This window comes from Geotrypetes seraphini, chromosome 3 (genome assembly GCF_902459505.1).
Source record: "Geotrypetes seraphini chromosome 3, aGeoSer1.1, whole genome shotgun sequence".
NCBI lineage: Eukaryota > Metazoa > Chordata > Amphibia > Gymnophiona > Dermophiidae > Geotrypetes > Geotrypetes seraphini.
In genome coordinates, this window is record NC_047086.1 from 96,531,674 (window position 1) to 96,555,295 (window position 23,622).

Here is a 23,622-nt window from a genome sequence, read left to right on the forward strand (position 1 = left end):
GTGTCTGGGTATTGACACTGTTAGTAGGCAGGAGGTGTGTAAAGGCATGCATAAAAAGCTCTCCATTTCAAACCAGGCAGGAGGATCTTGGAATAGGGAGTCAGTGAGCCAGTAAGCACCATATTTAGCTAGTGAAGCAATATAATAATGATAAAAATCCGGAAAATTAAGACCACCATTAATCTTAGAGGCTTTCAGCTTGGCGAGAGCAATTCGAGGTTTTTTCTTGTTCCAAATGAATTCAGATAGCTTCCTATTTAGTCATTGAAAAAATGACTTCCGGCATAGAAGAGGAAGCATAGAGAGAATGTAATTGATTTGAGGGGCCAAAGTCATTTTGACGGCTGTTATTCTACCCCACCAGGATAGAAAAAGTGGAGACCATCGAGATGTAGTATTTAGTACTATATTTTTGACTTTGGATATATTAAGATCTTGAGCATATACCGGATCTTTATGTATTAAGATCCCCAAGTATTTCACAGCTTCATGCGACCATGAGAAGGAAAAGTGAGCTAGATCTGAGGGAAGAATATTATCGTTCAGAGGGAAGATCTCGGATTTCTCCCAATTAACAGAATAACCAGAGAAGAGAGAATTTTGAGTGACAATTTGAATAAGGTGAGGAAGAGAGACTAGAGGGTTCCTAAGAAAGAATAAAACATCATCAGCATAAGCTGCTAATTTGAAGTCTCTATTAGAGGAGGGAATGCCTTTGATTAAGGGGCATTGTCGGATAGCTGAAAGGAAGGGCTCCAACACTAAATTAAATAACAATGGTGAGAGAGGGCAGCCTAGTCGTGTACCTCTGTGAAGGGAAAATTTATTGGATAGAGAGTTATTAATTAGAATACGAGCTGTGGGTTGGCGATATAGCATTTCTATCCAATCCGTGAAAAATGAGCCAAAGTTATACCACTTCAGGACACGAAAAAGAAAAGACCACTCCATCCGGTCAAATGCTTTTTCGGCGTCAATAGCTAGACCAATTACGGGGTCTGACATTGTTTTAGCATAAGCGTTAATATGATGAAAGAGACGCAGGTTATCTCCTAAATATCTTTGTTTAATGAACCCTGTTTGATCTTTATGTATGAGAGACGGGATTACTTTGGTAAGTCTTAATGCAAGTAGTTTTGCCATTATCTTATAATCTAAGTTAAGGAGAGAAATAGGGCAGAAGTTTTTAACCAAGGTGGCGTCTCTATCAGGTTTGGGGATTACTACAATTGTGGCCTCAGTGAAATTGAATTGTTTGTTCGGAGTGGAGTGGAGGAAATCATAATATGTAAGAAGGTAAGGAGCTAGGAGGGTTCGGAATTGTTTAAAAAATTCATTAGTAAAACCGTCTGGGCCAGGGGCTTTCCCAGCTGGTAAAGAAGATATGGCAGTTTCTTTTTTTTTTAAAGTCAAATCTTTTTATTGAAAAAGTAGAAATCATTACATCAAAATAAGAATAATAACAAAAGTGAACTACAGAACAAAGCATCCGATGAGTGATAGATTAACAGTGCAGTATACATAAATGTAATCGTATATAATATCATGGAAAAGATCAGCATGTCATGCGGTACTATCGCAGTAAGTTTGCAACGGAGACCATATAGTATAAAAAGTCCTTTGGGAACCCCTACGTTCTGCTAAACGTAATTCATATTTGTAGCACATTAATACCATATTCCACCATTGGGTTATGGGCACTGGGGACTTGCATTTCCAGTGATGAAGCACAGTCTTTATGGCCAACCCCAAGAGAATATCATGGAGAATAGAATGTGATCGAGAGAGTGGAGGTTCCAGTATGGCAGAACGGAGAATTACCTGGCAGTATGATATAGACATTGGAAATGATAGAATCTGTCCTACCAAGTTCCCCACCTCAGTCCAAAAGGCGTGAACCAGGGGACAGTCGAAAAGCATATGTTGGAAAGTTCCCAAATGAGTCTCGCATCGCCAGCAGTTATTGGATGAGGATGGAGAAACACGTTGTTGTTTAATAGGAGTCCATAGCGATTTATGAAGAACAAAAAACAAGGATTGTCTGAGAGACGCAGAGTGTAAGGGTTTGTTGCATTGGGCCCATACCTGAGACCATTGTCGTTCAGAAACAGTGCATTGAAGTTCTTGAGTCCACTGCTTTTGAACTGGAAGAAGATCGTCCGGGTCTGCACTCTGTATAACATCATAAATTCTAGATATCAAATGCGGTTTAGTACTCCAGGATGACAGCAAAAGAAATGTAGGGGAAGATCCCCTCTTCAGGCGTTCTAATGCGTGGCCATAAGCCGCTTTCAAACTATGACACAGTTGGTAATATCTATACAACTGATGGAGAGGTAAGTTATAAGTCATCATTAATTTGTCAAATGTCATCAAGGTATGATTATATAAAATATCTGTCACGCACCACACACCAGCTTTTATCCAGGAATGCCAATGCACCATCCGGGAACCTATAGTAATATTAGGGTTACCCCAAATGGGAGAATGTATAGTAGAGAAGATCTGGTGGTGTAGAGTTCGGCCCAGTCCAAGGATTGCCTGTTGGGTAGCATGTAACACCACCCAATTATTAAAGCTGGGAACAGTTTTGGAGCAACAAACAGCAGTTAAGGAGTATGGCAATACCAACGTTCGTTCCAGCACACCCCAGTAAGGTAAAGTTATACAATCAGGAGGTAAAAACCACTGACTGGCACCTCGCAACAGCACCGCCATAGCATATCTGCTATATTGAGGAAAATTAACTCCACCCCGAGACCAAGGTTTCCTGAGGGTAGATAATGCAATGCGGGATGGTTTCCCTGACCATAGGAATTTGATCAAAATCTTATCAATTTGTTTGAACAAGGTATGAGGAAGAGGCAAGGGCAACATTTGAAGCACATAAAGAATTTGGGGACTTAACATCATTCGAATGGTCTCCAGTCTGCCCCACCATGTCAGGTGTAAAGGGGACCATTGATGACATAATGCTCGTAATTTAGAGAGTAATAGTTGAATGTTATGGGCCACCGTGTCCTGCCAGGTGCTGCAAAACTGTATTCCTAGATATTTAATGGTCGTGGAACACCACGTAAGGCCATATGGTACAATCATATCTTTTGTGCAAGAAACATTTAAAGGTAATACCTCAGTCTTGTCCCAGTTAATGGAGTAGCCAGAAAGTCGTCCAAATCTGGAAAGAAGATTGAGGATTGCCGGGATAGAAACATCTGGTTTAGAAACATATAGGAGCACATCATCGGCAAAAGCCGATAAACGTACTTCAGTCGGACCCACCATTATACCCGTGATATCAGGATCTAGGTCAAGTTTGCGCAGTAAAGGTTCCAGGGCCAGATTGAATAGGAGAGGGGATAACGGGCAGCCCTGTCTGGTTCCCCTAAATAGGGAAAAATATGGAGACAAATGTCCCTCCACATTCAATCTGGCCCTGGGATTAGCATATAATACGTGTACCATGTCCGTGAAAACCCGTCCCAACTGGTACCATTCCAGAATATAGAATAGATATTTCCACTCCACATAGTCAAATGCTTTTTCCGCGTCCAACGACATCACACATGTAGGAGCGGAAATATTTTGAGCAGCCTGCAGGATATGGCAAAAAACTCTAGAATTATCTGCAGTCAGTCGGCCTTTCACAAAACCACATTGAGTAGGATGTATAAGTAAAGGTAAAGCTGTAGCAAGTCTATCTGCAAGAAGTTTGGCATAGATTTTACAATCATAATTGAGTAATGAGATAGGTCTATAATTTTTCAAAAGCATGGGGTCACGGCCAGGCTTAGGGAATACTACTATATCTGCTTCTACAAAGGTACCTCCTCCCGTACCCGTAGTCAAGAAATCTGAGTACAGTGTAAACAGTTTGGGAAGAATTAGCTTTCGAAAAACCTTATAAAAGCCTAGTGATAACCCATCACCTCCTGGAGCCTTGCCGGATCTCAAACCATCAATTGCTGCGCCTATTTCTATCTTAGAAATAGGTTAAGAGTTTCTATCAATTTAGATGGCAATTCAGGAGGGGTCAGGTCCTTGAGGAAATCTTCAAAATCTGATACAGATGGATCTACTCCCGAGGAATATAAATGTTCATAGAAGGATTTAAAGTGATTAGTTATCTCTTTAGGATCCGTAATAAGAGAGTCAGCCACTTTGAGAACTTTAATGTGCCCAGCTCTCTTCTTATGTTTGAGGTAATTGGCTAATAATGTTCCAGCTTTGTTACGGTGTTCATAATAAAGAGCCCCTTCTTGTAGTAGTAAAACCCCGGCTCGTTCAGAAAGAATGGAATTATACTGAAATTTGAATTTACGTATCAGTGTCAACTGAGGAGCGGATGGAGTCATATGATAATTAGTTTCTAGTGATTTTATTTGAGTATCTAGATCACTGAGTTCTCGCTTTCTTTGTTTATTCAAATGAGCCGAATAAGCTATGATTCTACCTCGCAAGTATGCCTTATAAGCATCCCAGATGATTTGAAATGTTAATTCCTGAGTATCATTATGTGTAAAGTATTCCGACATCCAAGCTTCCACCTGGCTGATAAATTCTTTATCTGCCAGTAGAGCAACATTGAGACGCCAGGTAGGAGTGGGAGACGGTGGAGTAGAGAGTGAGAAAGAGAGTAAGACAGCTGAATGGTCAGAAAGAGGGCAGGAGAGAATAGAAGTGGAGCGTACAGATGGTAGGAGTGATTGAGATAATAGAATATAGTCCAATCTCATGGCTGAAGCATGAGGTGTGGACCAAAAAGTGTACTCAAGTCCTGTTGGGTGGTACAGACGCCAGATATCCACAAGCTTGTATGATTTAATAATGTGAGATAGCAGTGGTAGCGTTGGGGGAGAGCGGTAAGTTGATTGAGATCTGCGGTCTAGATGGGCATCTAAGACTAGATTCCAATCCCCCCCTAATATGAAGTAGTCAGTAGATATAGAGGCCATTTCCCTAACTAGTGACCTAAAAAATTCAGTGTTGGGGACATTTGGACCATATACTGCAATGAAGGTATAGCGGGTGGTATTAATTTCCAGTGTGACAGTAACCCAACGACCCTCTGAGTCATGAGAAGAGTGTAGAACAGAATATTTTAATGCCTTGGAAAATAATATAGCTACCCCTCCCTTAGAAGCCACTGCGGGAGAAAAGAAGCACTGAGATACCCAGTCTCGTTTCAATTTAGCAGATTCTATGGAATTCAATTTAGTTTCTTGTAGGAATACGATTTGGGCTGAATGATGTTTACAATACAGAAGTGTACGTTTTCGTTTTATAGGATGATTTAACCCCTTAATATTTAAAGATAACACATTACATATAGCCATCAGAAAACTGGAAGGAGAGTGTTGGGCTCTAAAGCAGGAAGCATCGCATGCATGAATCACATCCTGTACTGCCTGTATAAATCCATATTATAAGTGCAATGTTCTGCATAAAAGAAAAAAAGAAATTAAACTCACACACACACACAAACATACACCCACCCGCCCTCCCAACAGTCATCCAAACTCCCCCCGTCCCGCAAGACAAAAGCCTTGCAATCAACCCGCCCAAACGGCGCCCCAAGGGCCTGCGGAGGGGAGGAGACACCACAACATGGAGGTCTCGAATCGTCTCACTCCCCCACCAACCCCGCTTAAAGATCTTGTTGAAAATACAGAAAATGTATCGTAATAAACATATCACACATAACTGATATTATAGTTCATTAGTAAGGTAAACCTCGACAGAGGAATAATTAAAGATAGAAAGTCACGTTTCCATGGGAAGTAAAGCTTCTTGTTCCTTGAGAAAGTTCTCCACCTCATCCGGCTCGGTATAGGTTTTGGTTTTATTTTGATAGGTGATCTTGAAGCGAGCCGGGGAGAGGAGACCAAAACGAGCTTCCAGCGCCCGCAGTCGAGGACGTAGCGCGAGAAATCTGCGCCGCTTATCAGCCGTGGTTTTGGTGAAATCTGCTGAGATGTAAATGGTTTGACCCTGCCACTCGATTTTATGTAGTGTGCGCATCTTTTCCAGGATCGCCGCCACGTGGGGGAAGCGGAGCAGCTTCATCACGATCGGTCTCGACTTCTGAGAAGCGTGGTGGGATTTCGTTGGTACCCTGTGGGCTCTCTCCACCTCTAGAGGCCTGGTAAACGTGAGTGATAGCACCTTGGGGAGCCATTCTTCGAAAAATTTACATGCGTCATTTCCTTCGATGCCTTCATTTAGGCCGCTGATACGGAGGTTCTGACGACGCCCTCGATTGCCCTGATCCTCAAGTTGCATTTCTAGGGCACGTATGGCTCTCCGATCCATTTTTTGGTTGGTAGCTACTTCGTCAATAAGTAAAGTTTTCCGTTCAAGTGTTATCATTTTGGCATCCATCGCTGAAATCTTTTCAGTCAAATTCATTATCTCGTATTTAATGTCTTTGATATCGTCTTTACTCTCCGACATCATGTTCGAGATCTGCTGTAGTTGATCGGAGATGGTTTGCTCGGGATCCACACGTGGCCTGCCCGACTCGCTCTTCGTGGGTGTCGGGGGATCTTGCTTCTGACGCTTGGCGCCTGAAGTGCCCGCAAAGGCAGCCTCGATCTTGCCTTGCTTGGAGAGAGGCATCGTTTTAGCTCAAAATTTTCGTATATTTTGGAGATGTAGTTAGTGATATGCCTGAAATAGCAGAGTTGGTGGCGGGAGCTCGCGACTCAAGCCTCCATCTTGTTTGGGCTCTCTAGCGCCCCCCCAAGATATGGCAGTTTCAATTTCTGATAAAGTTATAGGGGAATCTAGTTCCAATTTAACAGAGTCTGATATGATCGGATGAGTTAAGGAGGTAAGAAAGGAATCTATATCTGATTCAGAAGCAGCTAATTCGGATTGGTATAGAGAAGCATAAAAGTTTTCAAATTGAGAGGAAATTAAGGATCTGGTTTTGACTAAATGACCTGATGGATCTTGAATAGTTGTGATATGTAGTCTTTTAGATTTGGTTTTAAGGTATCTAGCTAAAGGCCGACCCATAAAGTTATCTCCCATGTAGTGACCAGAAGTGGAGATGAAGATATCACGTCGGGCTGTACATGAAACCAAAGTGTTGTATTCATATTTAAGATTTTGGATACGTTGGAAACAAATTGAGTTTTCTGCTAAGATTTTGGGAGTCCTTTTCGACTCCTCTCTCTCTTTTAAGGATCAAATTAACTCTGTGGTCAAGAAATGCTTTTTTAATCTGCACATGTTGAGGAAGGTTAGACATCTCTTTCATCATCGTCATTTTTCTATTTTAGTTCAGTCAATTATATTATCTCGCCTTGATTATTGCAATGCTATCTATCTCAGTATCACAAAAACCTGCCTTTACACATTGCAACTAATTCAGAATACTGCTGCGAAATTGATCTTTGGTAAACATAAATTTGATCTTATGACTCTGTTACTTCAGAGTCATAAGCTCTCAGTTTATTTTAGAGTTCAATTTAAATGTGCTTGTGTTGTTTTTAAAATTCTATATGGTATCTTTACCGCTCTTATTCCTTTATCTTGGAATGTATATAGAGATTCTCTTTCGCTAGAGGCAACCAACAATTTAAACTATCTCTTCCTTAGAGAAAAGGGATTAAAGGAGTCAAGATTTTTAGTCAATTTTTGATTTTTAAGTTTTCTCAACTTTGGAATGATCTTCCGCTTCTTTTAAGGAGTTCTGGTTCACTTCAATTTTTTTGTAAATCTTTAAAAAACACTTTGTTTGTTAAACATTTTGAAAATTAATTTTTCTGAAATTCAGCCTCTATTATTTATGGTTTCTATCTGTTAAGTTAATTTATTGTAAACCGAGTCAAGCTTTCTTAGAAGCTTTCTTGGTATATAAAGCCAAGTCTTAGATTAGATTAGAAAACTTAAGCTATCAAAGAATAGAAAAAAAAATCAAATAATTTTATAATGCATGCTCTCTCTTCTGGCATATGCAATGTATAGAGGTAACACTCATACAGATACCATTTTCAAATTCTTTACCAGTGAACAGTGAGGTTTTGCTTTGTAATTTGCAAGTTATATGGATTTGATACCTAGTACAAAGGCTAAATTTACAAAATTAACATTTCATTAAGTTCTTTTTATGGTATTTTTAAACCATCATATATTACAGCTTGGCATAAATGCCAGACAGAAACTCTTATATATCCTGTAAACAGAGTCAACTTATACCTGACCTGTTTGCAACATGCACTGTATTGTATGCTGATGAATAAAGCAAGTACTGAGAACTAACCCTGTAGAGAGGATGGCATTTGTCCTTGAAACATGGTGCCAAATGAGCATAGATCTGCAGGCTGTAGTAATAAGCTGCCAGCTGGAGTGATGAAGCTGAATGTGATTGCTTCTCAAAGTACTTGTTGGCATCTACAACCTAAGAGAAAGCGAGAGAGAGAGGACAACTCACATGATTGTAATGAAAAACATTTATAATTTTCAAGTTTCAAGTTTCTCAAAAGTACAGTACAGTGGTACCTTGGATTACGAGCATAATCCGTTCCAGGAGCATGCTCGTAATCCAAAATGCTCATTTATCAAAGCGAGTTTCCCCATAGGAAACAATGGAAACTCGCTTTGATACGTTCTCACCCCCCCACAGAGGCCAGCAGCGCTGCTCCCCCCCCCCCACGAGAACCAGCATTGCTCCCCCCGAAGGCCCCGTGATCCGACACCCTGCCCCCCGCGATCCGGCACCCCCCCCATGCCGGTGCTACATTAAAGTAAGAAGAGGGCTCTGGGGGACTTCAGGTTGCGGCGGAGGGGTGCCCGATGGCAGCGGGGGGTGCCGGATTGCAGGGGGGAGGGTGCTCGCAAATCGAGGCGCACTCGGTTTCCGAGGCACCAATTTTGCAAATGTTTTGCTCGCCTTGCAAAACACTCGCAAACCGGTGCACTCATAAACCGAGGTACCACTGTATTTCCGGAATTATATTTGTTTAGTAACACCAGTTTCCTGAACATATTTTTTGAGGGTAATGATTTTCATTTGCATTATTTGCATTAAAATGTCTGTACAAGTAGATAATGTAAAAATAAAGTATAACCTACTTAATTCATAGAAATAGTGGATTAGGCATTCACAAATGGATTAGAAACATATATCAATAGAAAAATTTAAGAAGATACTGTATTATGCTATTTACATAGTAACACAGTAAATGACAGCAGATAAAGACCTGTGTGGTCCATCCAGTCTGCCCAACAGTCACATTCATGTTTGAGGCCATGGTAAACCATCAATCCAGTAATTATTTCTTTTACTTGCTAAATTCCATCTTATTTGATAAGTTTCTATATAAGATGTTTTTCCCCTCTCCCCTGAAATAGGCAAGACCTGTACTCTGACTATATGAATGTGGTAAAAATATGCATTCCTGCTCCTGTTCCATATTGCCACATTTGGGACTCAGGCTGTAAAGTCCTCCTGGCATCAGCCACACTGCTCCACAGCTGGAGTCACCATCTAAGCTAACTCCAACTTATCCTGATCCATCTTCAAATATACTTGCTCAGAGTATATAAGTCCGTCCAGCATCGGCTTCACTGTTGGGGCACCTGAGCCCAAGTGAAAAGTAATCAGGAATAAAGGCCAAAGTCTAAAATGTCTGGTAAAACATTCAGCTACAAATGCTACTTTATATAATGCTATATTGATAAAATGCACCTAAAGGGATACGCTGCTTAGCAAGGCATGTGAGAGTATGTATTCAGGAGAGCTCTCACGGGGCCTATTTAGTTTTTTACCACTAAATTAATCTAATCTAATCTTTGATCTTTTTATACTGATTCATCCCAACCAGAGGGCTCGACTCAGTTAACAAAATATTAATAAACTTATACAGAAGATTAGAACATAAACTATATATCTTTTAGGCCAGAATTTTATCTTTTATGATTGATTATTTGAAAAAGAAGGATCATTAGTAAATTTCTGAAATAAATATGTCATTAGTACTTTACGAAACGTGGATAGATGAGAGAACATAAAAACATAAGAAATGCTTTATTGGGACAGACCAAAGGTCCATCAAGCCCAGTATCCTGTTTCTAACAGTGACCAACCCAGGTCCCAAGTACCTAGCTAAATCCCAAGAGATGTCGGACTACTGGGAGGAAAGAAGAGAGATGCTGGACCACTGGGGGGAAAGAGGGAAGGAGAGAAACGTCAGACCATGCAAATGGGGAGAGGAGAGAGAGACAGGAAGGGGGAAGGCAAGACATGGAAAAGCAGATTTTGAGAGAACTCTAATAATAGAAGGAAGGTCATTCCAAACTTCTACGAATAAAAAAGAAATTGATCGATAAAAATTGGCCATAGTTTTTATTCCTTTAAGAACATAAGAATTGTTGCTGCTGGGTCAGACCAGTGGTCCATCGTGCCCAGCAGTCCGCTTATGCGGCAGCCCTCTGGTCAAAGATCAGCACCCTAACTGAGACTAGCCCTACCTGCGTATGTTCTGGTTCAGCAGGAACTTGTCTAACTTTGTCTTGAATCCCTGGAGGGTGTTTTCCCCTATGACAGACTCCGGAAGAGCATTCCAGTTTTCTACCACTCTCTGGGTGAAGAAAAACTTCCTTATGTTCGTACATAATCTATCCCCTTTCAATTTTAGAGAGTGCCCTCTTGTTCTCCCTACCTTGGAGAGGGTGAACAACATGTCCTTATCTACTAAGTCTATTCCCTTCAGTACCTTGAATATTTCAATCATGTTCTCTCAATCTCCTCTGTTCGAGGGAGAAGAGGCCCAGTTTCTCTAATCTTTTGCTGTACGGCAACTCCTCCAGCCCCTTAACCATCTTAATCACTCTTCTCTGGACCCTTTCGAGTAGTACTGTGTCCTTCTTCATGAACAGCGACCAGTGCTGGACGCAGTACTCCATGTGAGGGCGCATCATGGCCCAGTACAGAGGCATGATAACCTTCTCTGATCTGTTCGTGATCGCCTTCTTTATCTTTCCTAACATTCTGTTCACCCTTTTCGCTGCCGCCACACATTGCGTGGACGGCAGCGACTTGTCGATCATAACTCCCAAGACTCTTTCCTGGGAGGTCTTTCCAAGTACCGCCCCGGACATCCTATATTCGTGCATGGATGCACACCTTCTTGCATATCATATTGAGGGATACGGTAAATCTGGGTCTCCAAAAAGGAGTACTTAAATGGGCCGCCGCGAGTGCGGATCGCTGGACTAGATGGACCTCGGTCTGATCCGGCGAAGGCGTTTCTTATGTTCTTATGAGATATTTGTTACCGACATGTATCACTTTACACTAATCCACTTTGAACCTCATCTACCATGTTGATGTCCTTTCCTCGAGCCTGAATATGCCACGTTGCAGATCTTCGCAATCCCCCTACATCTTCACTGCTCTGAAAAACTTTGTATTATCTGCAAATTTAATCACCTCACTCATCGTACCAATGTCCAGATCGTTTATAAAGATGTTGAAGAGCACAGGTCCAAGCACTGAGCCCTGCGGCAAACCACTCTTGACTCTCTTCCAGTTCGAGTATTGTCCATTTACCCCCACTCTGTTTCCTATGCTCCAGCCAGTTTTTAATCCATGTGAGTATTTCACCCTCGATTCCATGACTTGCAATTTTACGAAGTAGTCCTTCATGTGGAACTTTGTCAAACACATTCTGAAAATCCAGACAATGTTGACCGGGACGCTACACACCTCCTCTAGACTGACTGTCAATCCTGTCAGCTTTCCATTTTCATTTCCAGCATATAGCCTGATGGGTTCCGGTATGCTGTATAAATCTTCTTCGGTAAATACAGAAGCAAAAAAATGCCCTTCATGATCTTGTAAGTCTCTATCATGTCCCCTCTAAGTCTCCTCTTCTCCAGGGATAAGAGACCCAGTTTCTCCAATCTCTCAGCGTATGAAAGGTTTTCCATCCCTTTTATCAGACGTGTCGCTCTCCTCTGAACCCTCTCAAGTAACGCCATATCCTTCTTAAGGTACGGCAACCAATATTGGACGCAGTACTCCAGATGCGGACACACCGTCGCCCGATACAACGGCAGGATAACTTCTTTCATCCTGGTTGTAATACCCTTCTTGATTATACCTAGCATTCTATTCGCTCTCTTAGCGGTCGCTGCGCACTGCGCCATCAGCTTCATTGTCATGTCCACCATTACCCCGAAGTCCCTTTCTTGGGTACTCTCATTCAATAACATCCCTCCCATCGTATAGTTGTATCTCGGGTTTCTGCTTCCCACATGCAATACTTTACATTTCTCAACGTTGAACTTCATTTGCCATCTCGTCACCCATTCCCCAAGTTTGTTCAAGTCCCTTTGCAATTCTTTGCAGTCCTCTTTAGTCCGAGCTCCACTAAATAGTTTGGTGTTGTCCGCAAATTTTATTATCTCACACTTTGTTCCTGTTTCTAGATCATTTATGAATATATTAAATAGCAACGGCCTGAGCTCCGAGCCCGACGGAACACCACTCGTGACCCTCTTCCAGTCCGAGTAGTGGCCCTTCACTCCTACCCTCTGTTTCCTACCAGCCAACCAGTTTCTGATCCATCTATGTACGTCTCTGTCCACCCCATGGTTCTTCAGTTTCCAGAGTAGACGTTCATGAGGCACCTTGTCAAAGGCTTTTTGGGAAATCTAGGTATATGATGTCTATGGGATCTCCTCTGTCCATCCGTTTCTTAATTCCTTCGAAGAAGTGCAATAAGTTAGTTAGGCATGATCTTCCCTTGATCACCTCTTGATCCCTTTTTATAGATGGGTATAACATTGGCTATCTTCCAATCCTCCGGGATCACTCTTGTTTTCATGGATAGATTGCAAACTTGCTGTAGTAGTTCCGCTATTTCCTCCTTTAGTTCTTTCAGTACCCTAGGGTGGATTCCGTCCGGGCCCGGTGATTTGTCGGTTTTTAATTTTTCTAACTGCCTACGTACGTCTTCAAGGCTTACTTCCATGGATGTTAATTTATTTGTTTGGCCACCTTTGAAGTTTTGCTCAGGTTCCGGTATGTTGGATATGTTCTCTTTTGTAAATACAGACAAAAAGAACATGTTTAGTCTTTCCGCCACTTCTCTCTCCTCCTTCACCACTCCCTTCCTGTCGCCATCATTCAGCAGCCCCACTTCTTTCCTAGCCGGCTGCTTCCCTTTAACATATCTGAAGAACAGTTTGAAATTTTGTGCTTCCTTGGCTAGCCTTTCTTCATATTCCTTTTTTGCTTTTCTGACCACACAGTGACATTCTTTTTGATATTTCCTGTGCTCTTTCCAGTTCTCCTCAGTTTTTCCTTGTTTCCATTTCTTGAATTAATTCTTCTTATCACCTATCGCTTTCTTCATTTCTTTAGTTATTCACGCCGGGTCTTTTGTTCAATTCTTGTTGCACCCTTTTCTGAATCTTGGGATATGTTGATTTTGCACCTCGATCACCGTGTCCTTGAATAAAGACCAGGCTTGTTCTACAGTCTGCCATTTATTTGATGTGTTTCTGAGTTTCTTCTTTATCATTACTCTCATCGCTTTGAAGTTTCCTTTCTTGAAATTAAAAGTTGTCACTATGGTTCTTTTTTCCCTTCGGTATTCCTACTTTAACTTTGAACTTGATCATATTGTGATCGCTGTTTCCCAACGGTCCCACTATTTCCACATCCTTCGCAGGTCCCCCTAGCCCATTTAGGATTAGGTCTAGAGTGGCATTCTCTCTAGTTGGTTCTCTAAGAAGTTGATCCATGAAGCAATCCTGTATAGCCTCCAGGAATCCAGTCTCTCTGGTGCATTTTGAGCTTCCAAGACTCCAATCTATCCCGGGATAGTTAAGTCCCCCATAATAATCGTGTTACCGTTTTTGCATTCCCTCTTCATTTCGGCTTCCATTTCTTTATCGATAGCTGAATAACTTGGCCAAGTAATTCTGCCTGCACTTTTGATATTTCTATTTCACAGCTGGGAATATTTCTGTTTTATCTCTGTGTTTCAGTCTGTGGGTTAGATTGGGAATAAGCTTCTTTCCTGTTTGAAGGATCCTGAAACTCCTCTGGGTGCTCCCGCCCCCCTTTCCTGTTTGGAAGTTTACAGATCTGTCGTTTCATTAGAAACTGCATAATATTTGTATCCCTAAAGAGACTCAAAAACCCTTAGGGCTCCTTTTACAAATGTGTGTTAGGGCCTTAACGTGCGGAATAGCGTGCGCTAGCCGCTACCGCCTCCTCTTGAGCAGGCAGTAGTTTTTCAGGTAGCACGTGCTATAGCACGCGCTAATCCGGTGCATGCACTAAAAACGCTAGCGCACCTTTGTAAAAGGAGCCCTTAATGTACTCAGTGCATTATCCCTATTGCGAATGGAAAGAGATATTGTTAAGCAACTTAATTATAATGAATTTATTTAAGAATTTATAAAAGCAAAGAAGAGGATGAAAGATTATTTTTAAATTCTAACGTATAATTCTAAAAATAATGTTCTCAGAAAATAAATATTTATTTGTAATAATATTTATTTTATGATTAATTAATTACCTTTTTTATTCACCAAATTTTTCAGGACCAACATCCAGTAGGGGTAGAAACAAAGAAACATAGAATATGACGGCAGAAAAGGGCCTTAGCCCATCAAGTCTGCCCACTCTAATGACCCACCCCCCTGACTTTACTCCCTTAGAGATCCCACGTGAATATCCAATTTTCTCTTAAAATCTGACACGCTGCTGGCCTCAATCACCTGCAGAGGTAGACTGTTCCAATGATCAACCACCCTTTCTGTGAAGAAGTATTTTCTGGAATCACCACAAAACTTCCCTCCCCTGATTTTCAGCGGATGCCCTCTGGTGGTCGAGGGACCTATAGGACAGAAGATATCATTTTCCACCTCGATATGGCCCGTAACATACTTGAACGTCTCAATCATGTCCCCCCTCTCTCTTCATTCCTCAAGTGAGTACAGCTGCAATTTATTTAGCCTTTCTTCATACGTGAAGGGGTGCAGCAAAACTTTTCATTGATTAGGGCACCAGGAAGTCTTAATCTAGTTCTGTATTGCTAAATATGGATGGCTAGGCAAAAGTGATTTAGCTATTTATGTTGACATGTTAGAAAACTGATATATTATGATTCATTGAAATTGCTGTGTGTTTTAATAATAGGGAGAATCAACTGAAATATATTAGCAGAGTCTGTGGTATTGTAATAGTTAGAGAAAATGAGCTGGCATTATGAATCTGGAGATCTTTATCTGTTGTCAGTTTCTATGTTTCTACCTGGCTTTGATGGGGAAGAGGATGCCAAAAAAGACAGGATTTAAAGCACAAGAGAGTGAGGAAGCCTCAGGCATCACACAGCAATGATTCATATTAACCAGACTCAGGGAACAGGCAAAAGGCAAACTGGGCCTGTCACTGCATAGGCAGGAGAGGTAGAGTTTAAATAAAGTTTTAAAAATGTGAAAGCAAAGTATAATTCATCTTGAAGAATTACAGGTGACATACATTTATCAGTACTTTGAATATATTAACAGCATATTATTCAGTATTTACCTGTGGCAGTGCAAGTAGATAGGCAAGGGACAAAGTCAGGTCTTTTAGTAAAGCATTATTGCTCAGTTGTAACAGAACTGAAATACAGAAAATAAACATAAGTGATTCCAATTTTCCAGCTATAAAATTATGAATTATAAAACCTTTCCTAATCCATAAACATTGACTTGAAGCATTCCAGGCACATTAATTTATGAACAAGGAAAAGTTGGGCCAATTTATGAGGACACCCATTTCATAGTTAGAAAAAAAAAAAAAAAAAAACCCACCTGTTTTACAAAGGCAACATAAGCATCTAAGTCAGTGTTTCTCAGCTTCTTCAAGCTAAGTACCTCCTAAGTCTAACAAATATCAGCCGAGTCCTCTGCCCAGGCTCCGCCCCTAACCCCACCCCCATAATAATAGTACTAATTGTAATGTAATTTCTTCCATCCATTTTTCATATACACACAATATAATCTTAATACATAATGGTAACCACAAACTTTTTTTAAAAATCCACAAAGCACACTATACGCACAAAAAATGTTAATTATCATTTATATTCTTTTTTGTTCCAAAGAGGTAAAGGTAGATAACTTTAAAATATGCAATGCCACCTCAGTAACAACTATAGAAAAATAGACAAATATAGTGTAAAATATAGACAACAGATATAAATTCTCAAAACTGACACATTTTGATTACTAAATTGAAAATAAAATAATTTTTCCTATCTTTGTTGTCTGCTGATTTCATGAGTCTCTGGTTGCACTTCCTTCTGATTGTGCATCTAATATTTCTTTCTTTCTGCCTCCTGACCACTTCCTCTCCTCCAGACCTCATTCCCTTCCCCAACCAACATCTCTATCTGTCTTTCCATGAGTCCAACTTTTCTTCCTCTCTCCTCCACCCCTATTGGTAACATGTCTCCCTCTTTCTCTCTCACTTACCATCTGTCTTGAGAGATCCAAGGCATCTCTCCCACCCCTGCTACTGCCACATCCAACATTTCTCCCTCTCTCATCCCCTGGATCATGTGCAGCACTTTTACCACTGCCCACCAGCCCCATGCCCATTTCTCCTTCTATCACCCCTCTTCAACACAATGCCACATTTCTCTCCATTATTATGTTCAACATTCTTCCCCCTTGTATCCCCTTCAATCTGTCCCTCTGTTCCCTCTCCACCATCATATCCAACATTTCTCCCTCTCATTCTTCTATTCCCCATGCATCTCTACCTCTCTATGCCCAATTTTCTTCTTTCTTCCTCTCCTCGTGTGCACCATCTCTTTCCCTCTCACTCACATCCAATAATTCTCCATATTCCCTCCCTCCTATGTCCCAAGTTAGTGCCCCCTTCCTACCTCCCTTCTGTGTCCCATATTCATGCTCCTCCCTTCCTTCTCTGTCCCAAGTTCATGCCCCCCCTGCCTTCCAGCCTTTGTCCCAAAATCTTGCTCTTTCCCTCTCCCCTCCTTTCTCGCTTTGTCCCAGATCATGTCCCCTCTCTCCCTTACTTGCTCGAGCTGCACTCGCTCCTTCTACCTTCAGAGGCACTCATTGCAGGGACATGCAGGCATTGATTCACATGCTGCAAGTGGATGATTCACAAGCCTTCCCTCTGACATCAACTCTGATGTCGTAGAGAAGTTTTCCAGGTCAGCTAAATGCAGCGTGTGAACCACTGCCTGCGCGTCCCTGCAATGAGAGCCACTGAAGGCAGAAGGAGGTAACTGAGACCCCCCCTACACATACATACTGACCTGGAAGGATTTCCTCTGATGTTATCTCTGACATCAGAGGGAATCCTTCTGGGTCAGCTTCGGTGGAAGGGAGCAAGTGCGAAGGAGGGATCCCCAGCAGTGGCTTGACAGGAGGGTGAAGCACAGGAAGGAGGGATCCCCGGCAACGGCTTCAACAGGAGAGTGGAAGGCAGAAAGGAGGGATCCCTAGCGGCGGCTTTGGCGAACAGACAGGCAATATCATAGGAATTGAATGAACATTTATCTTGGCAACCTATGGTAACAAGCTCTACCACGATTTAGTAAAAGAAGCCCTAAATTTGTACCTGAGACAATGAGGGCTTAAGTGACTTGCCCAAAACCATAAGGAGTTGTTAGTGGGATTTGGAACTGGGCTCCCCTGGTGCTCAGTCTGCTGCTCTAATTATTAGGCAACTCCTAATATATATATATAGAGACTGTTGAATTGACTTTTCTAGAAAAATGAGTTATAATATAAAAGCATTTATCCAGGTAACATCACGTACTATTATGAACATATAGGAACAAATCAATTCATTTGGTTAAACCAAAGGAATCCAGTAAGACTTGCGAACGCAGGAAAAAACGGATTAGAAGCAGATCTGATGAGAATTTTGCATCTCCGCTGACCATTCCCTCTACATCAAGTGCTATTGTAGTCACTAGCCCAACAATTCCCTCTAGTGACATGGACACCATAAAGATTTAAAGAAAGATCACACAGAAGACCAAATTTATTACCCCCACCCCCCATGATATTTGCTTACAGAAGCAGAGGATAGAGCAGGGGCAGGAGCAGGGGTCACATGTTTTATAACCAAAGGGCATGGTAGAAGAGATTCCCATTAACAAACAATCAGCAACACTTACTGCAAAACAAACTGATCAACCAATAGAAATTATTCCTTTCAGACAAGACTAGATCTTTTTAAGTTTAAAAGGAAACTTCAAATCAGTCACTTTTTTCTTTATAATGATAACAATACTTCTTTGTCTTATTTGTCCGTTCTTAAAAGAAAATATACCGGTAAATGAGTGCCATCTGGTAATATTGATGCAGTTATAGTCACTTTTAATGAATGTGTGCTTAGAGATATTGAAAGCCTTGAAAATAAAAAAGGCAAGCATCCATACAACAATTTGACAAATGATGAAGCTAAAGTGATTAAACCAAGATATCATAATTAGCCAGCAGATAAAGGGGGAGGCATAGTGATCCTTGATAGAGACAAATACATTAGGGAAGTCTTGAGAGAGGTCAGTGATACAAAATTTTATGCACCTCTTGAAACTGACACCTCCAAGGCATTGCAGAACAATATTAATGAACTAATAAAAACAGCACACGCAGCAGTATTTTTAACCATTAAAGAGAAACTATTTCTGACTACTGAATATCCTATTATTCCCACTATTTATGTGCTCCCTAAAGTATACAAATCATTGACAGATTCACCAGGAAGACTCATCATTTTGGGCAATGGCTCTATTTTAGAACCTTTGTCAGATTTTGTTGATTTTTTCCTTACGTCCTTTTATTCCTAAAATCATATCATATGTACGAGATTCTTCGCGCATGATCTCTATACTAGAACAATCTGATGGAGATTTAGAAGATAGTCACATAGAACATAGAAACATGATGGCAGATAAAGGCCAAATGGCCCATCCAGTCTGCCCATCTGCAGTAACCATTATCTCTCCCTCTCTCTAAGAGATCCCACGTGCCTCCCACGCTTTCTTGAATTCAGACATAGTCTCTGTTTCCACCACCTCTTCCAGGAGACTATTCCATGCATCTATCATCCTTTCTATAAAAAAGTATTTTCTTATTAATTTGTTTGTTTGTTTAAATTTCTATCCCATTCTCCCGGGAGTTCAGAATGGGTTACAATTGACATTCACAATAAAGTTACAGGACAATAAAATTATAGGCATTCGAAGAGGAGACAGGTGAGAAGATGTAGAGAGAGAGTAGGGGAGGGGGAGCAAGGAGAACATGGGAAGGGAGGAAGGCAGAGGAGGGGGAGTTAGAGGAAGGGGAACAGGGAACAGGAGAGTAGGAGGAGGGGAGACTATCACCTCTTAACTTCATCTTATGCCCTCTCATTCCAGAACTTCCTTTCAAATGAAAGACTTGAATAATGTGCATTTATGCCATGTACTGTAGATATTTAAACATCTCTATCATATCTTCCCTCTCCCGCCTCTCCTCCAAAGTATACAGATTGAGATCTTTAAGTCTGTCCCCATATGCCTTATGACGAAGACCACGCATCATTTTAGTAGTCTTCCTCTAGACCAAATCCATCCTTTTTATATCTTTTTGAAGGTGCAACCTCCAGAATTGTACATAATACTATAAATGATGTCTCACCAAAGTTTTATATAGGGGCATCAATACAGTACTCCCCTGAAATTTGCGGGGATTCCATTCCAGGAACAACCACAAATTTTGAAAAACTGCAAATGCGGTTTTGAGTCTGTAAAAAGGCAGGAGAGATAGCTGGGCATGTGCAGTAAATCATACCCGATATGCTCCGACTGTATGGCAAAAGGCTGGGGCGCCGGCAATCATTTGTGGTATGCTCCGACAACCTCTTCCTGCTACTAAAGTCAGGCTACACCAATCAGGAGCAGCTCCTGATTGGTGTAGCCTGCCTTTAGTACAGGAAGAGGTGGTCGAAGCATATCGCAAATTACTGGGTCCACAATTCACAGGGGAACACTGTATACCCCAAGTTGAGGCCTTTAAGATTATAGAACAAACTTTACAGCACAGAGATACATACCCACAAATACCTAACATATTCATCATCACTCTAGCCACCTTAGCATTAATGTAGAGAAGACTCACCGGATCACAGGCAAGATAGAAATCCCAAGGGTTGAAAAGGATGGAAGCGTCTGAGGCAGAAGGAGGAAGGAAGTGCAAGAAAGTAACTGGCCGCAAACTTAAGTGTATGTACACAAACGCAAGGAGCCTAAGGAATAAAATGGGCGAATTGGAATCTATGGCACAAAAAGATAATCTAGACATCGTTGGCATCATGGAGACATCGTGGACACTGTGCTACCAGGATACAAGTTATACTGCAGAGACAGTAGGACAAAAAGGTAGGGGTATTGCCCTATACATAAAAGAAGGAATTGAGTCTACCAAAGAGAACACGCCGAAAATGAACAATAAAGTAGAGTCTCTATGGGCCAAAATACCGGGAACAAATAAACAGATACGAAGATCGGCATCTACTAACGACCTCCAGGCAGTCCGAAGAGACTGATGGAGGATGATGGAAGAGATTAAATTTGAATGCAAGGGAGGCAACACAGTTATCATGGGCGACTTCAATTATCTGGGGCTAGATTGGAGCCTAGGCAACTCCAGCTGCAGTACAGAGACGGTGATTGCTTCCTGGAACAACTTGTCAAGGAAAAAATGAGAGGAAATGCAGTTCTGGACTTAATTCTAAATGGGCTACGAGGACTGGCACAAGATATAGAAGTAGAAGGGACGCTGGGAAACAGTGATCACAACATGATCCGCTTCAACCTAGACACAGGAACAACTTCCATGGCATTGAACTTCCGAAAAGGGAACTACGAAGGGATGAGAGTCATGGTGAGGAAGAAGATTAGGAAGAGGATAAGCACTGTAAATACGCCCTTTTTAAGGACACAGTCACCGAGGCGCAGAATCTGTATATACTGCATATCAACAAGGGTTCCAAGAGAAAAAAGAACAAGAAACCAGCATGGCTCACTGTGGAGTGTACACTATTTAAATTGGCTCACATCAAGGGCAAAAACAATAGATTAAAATCCATGTCAAATATATATAAATCTAGGGAGGAAGTGACGTCACCTAAGAAGATGGGAGCCTAAACTAGAGGCTCCTTCTTCACCGCTAGCCACCCTGATATCCCTCCAACACGCGGAGGCTTTGCACCCCAGCCTGAGCAGGTGAACTCACCGGGATCCCAGATTCCTCCCAACGGAGCGCGTCTAGGTGGTCCCTGGGCGAAGGCTGAGTGGCGGACTGCCGGCCTGCTTCCTCCACGTGCGGCGCGAGCAGCGTCCGCTCTCATTACTTCCTGGCCGGCAGTGGAACGGAAGACGGCGCTGAGGTCTTGAGCGGCCCGAACGCACCCGTTCTAGAGCACTTCGGCACAGCTTGCCTGGACCGGGAGGAGCAGTGGTGAGGGTGCAGAGCATTCAGGCGCCTGCAGAGCCTGATGGGAGCGCATTCGGTGCTGGTTGGAGACCCAGGTGGATCGCTGAGTCGGCAGCCTACATACAGCGCTGGGAGTGATCATTAGTGAAGACATGAAAACTGCCAATCAGGTGGAGAAAGCTGCATCCAAGGCTAAACAAATGGTGGGATGCATCCGTAGAGGTTTCGTCAGCCAGAGGCCCGAAGTCATAATGCCCCTGTACAGATCTATGGTGAGACCTCATCTTGAATATTGTGTCCAATTCTGGAGACCACATTATCAAAAAGATGTGCGGAGAATCGAGTCGGTTCAACGAATAACCACCAAGATGGTCTCGGGACTCAAGAACCTCCCATATGAGGAAAGATTGAATAAACTGCAGCTATACTCGCTCGAGGAACGTAGAGAGAGGGGGGACATGATTGAGACGTTTAAATATATCACGGGCCGCATCGAGGTGGAAGACAATATCTTCTTTCTTAAAGGACATTCGACCACAAGAGGTCATCCGCTGAAAATCAAAGGCGGGCAATTTCATGGCGACGTCAGGAAGTATTTCTTCACCGAAAGGGTGTTCGATCATTGGAATGAACTTCCACTGTAGGTGATTAACGCTAGCAGTGTGCTCGATTTTAAAAAGAAATGGGATATGCATGTGGGATCTCTAGCGGGGTGAAGTCTGGGGGTGGGTCATTAGCGTGGGCAGACTTGATGGGCTATAGCCCTTTTCTGCTGTCATATTCTATGTTTCTATGTTTGGAAGGGACAAGAGTTTGGCTCAGTCAGGGGAAGCTGGTTGCGTGCTCGGGACCACCAGTGTCCAGCCTTCCTGCCTTCCAGTGGACACAGCCGCCCTTGCTTGCCCGTGAAGAGCCCCCCATGTGACGAGTGCCTGAGAGCTTGCCACAGCGGAGGGGATTATTGCCTCTCCCCCCCTTGCGAGCCAACACCTGCAGCACCTGCAACCCTGTATTCCTGAAGTCGGCAGCCGGACGCATAAGATGTCCACAAGGAAGAAGTTGGACAGCTACGGATTTGGGGGCAGGAAGCAGAATGCCCCGAAAGCAGCAGGAACCAGCCCACCACAGGCAACCAGGATGGCAGTGTCGGAGGCCTCTGTGGGGGGTGGAGTGGACCATCAGGATCGACCGTGCAGAAATGTGCAGGGAGGATCCATGGAGACGCCGGACTCCCTGAGGGAATTGCTGCTGGACATTCATAGAGAACTGCAGTCCCTGCGCCATGATGTTACCACAGCTGTAGCAGATTTAAAACGAGACCTGGGGGAGCAGGTGAAGAGGCAGGATGCGGTGGAAGTCCATGTCAACACCATGACAGAGGACATTATAGCTGTGCAGCAGACGGTGGCGGGGGTCTGCGCGGAGGAGGTGGCGATGCGGGACAAGTTGGAAGATCTGGAGAACAGATCCCGACGGTGCAATCTCCGGATCCGGGGGGGTGCCGGAAAAAAGTGCCTATCAAGATGCCCGCCAGACGGCCTTGGACATCTTTACAGACATCCTCACAAGTGCTCTGGCAGATGAAGGGCGAGTGCCGGAAATTGAAATAGAACGAGCGCATTGGGCTTTGGGACGCCCAAGATCCAACTTGCCCAGTGACATTGTTTTGTGCTTAGGCAGCTATCGGGTGAAAGAGGACATATTTCATGTAGCACGGAAGCAGAAGGATTACAAATGGAATAACTTGCGGGTGGACATTTATCAGGATGTAGCGGCAACAACCTTGCCGCAAGCGGTGACCAGGGCGACATGGATCAGAGGGCGACATGGATCAGAGGGCGACATGGATCAGAGGGCAGAGGTCTCAGTGCAGACCGAGACCTTCCCCCTCCTCTCAAAGTACACTACAGTCTCTACGCAGACAGAGGAGCTGGGAAACTTAGGCGAGGATATCTTGCAGGAACTACTGAGCCTCAGGGAGGAGGTAAAGCGCCTAAGGAGCATAAGGGATGACGAGGCTTTCATCGACGACGCCATCCTGGAACTGTCACACATCACAGAGAGAACCCACGATAGGTCCATCCTCAACACGCCCAAACCTACAGCAATAAACACAACGATTGGAGTACAGGAGATGATTGGAGA

General features: G+C 42.7%; 1 protein-coding gene across 1 annotated transcript in view; it reads right to left on the reverse strand.

Moving 5' to 3' along the window:
- The window catches only part of NBAS (NBAS subunit of NRZ tethering complex), an 852,905-nt gene that overhangs the window by 332,156 nt on the left and 497,127 nt on the right, over window positions 1-23,622 (reverse strand). Inside the window, exons 37-38 of the mRNA XM_033937554.1 lie at window positions 15,557-15,633; window positions 8,270-8,407 (exon numbers count right to left, since the gene is read on the reverse strand). Coding sequence (XP_033793445.1) covers window positions 8,270-8,407; window positions 15,557-15,633 — 215 coding nt within the window. The remainder of the gene's footprint in view (window positions 1-8,269; window positions 8,408-15,556; window positions 15,634-23,622) is intronic.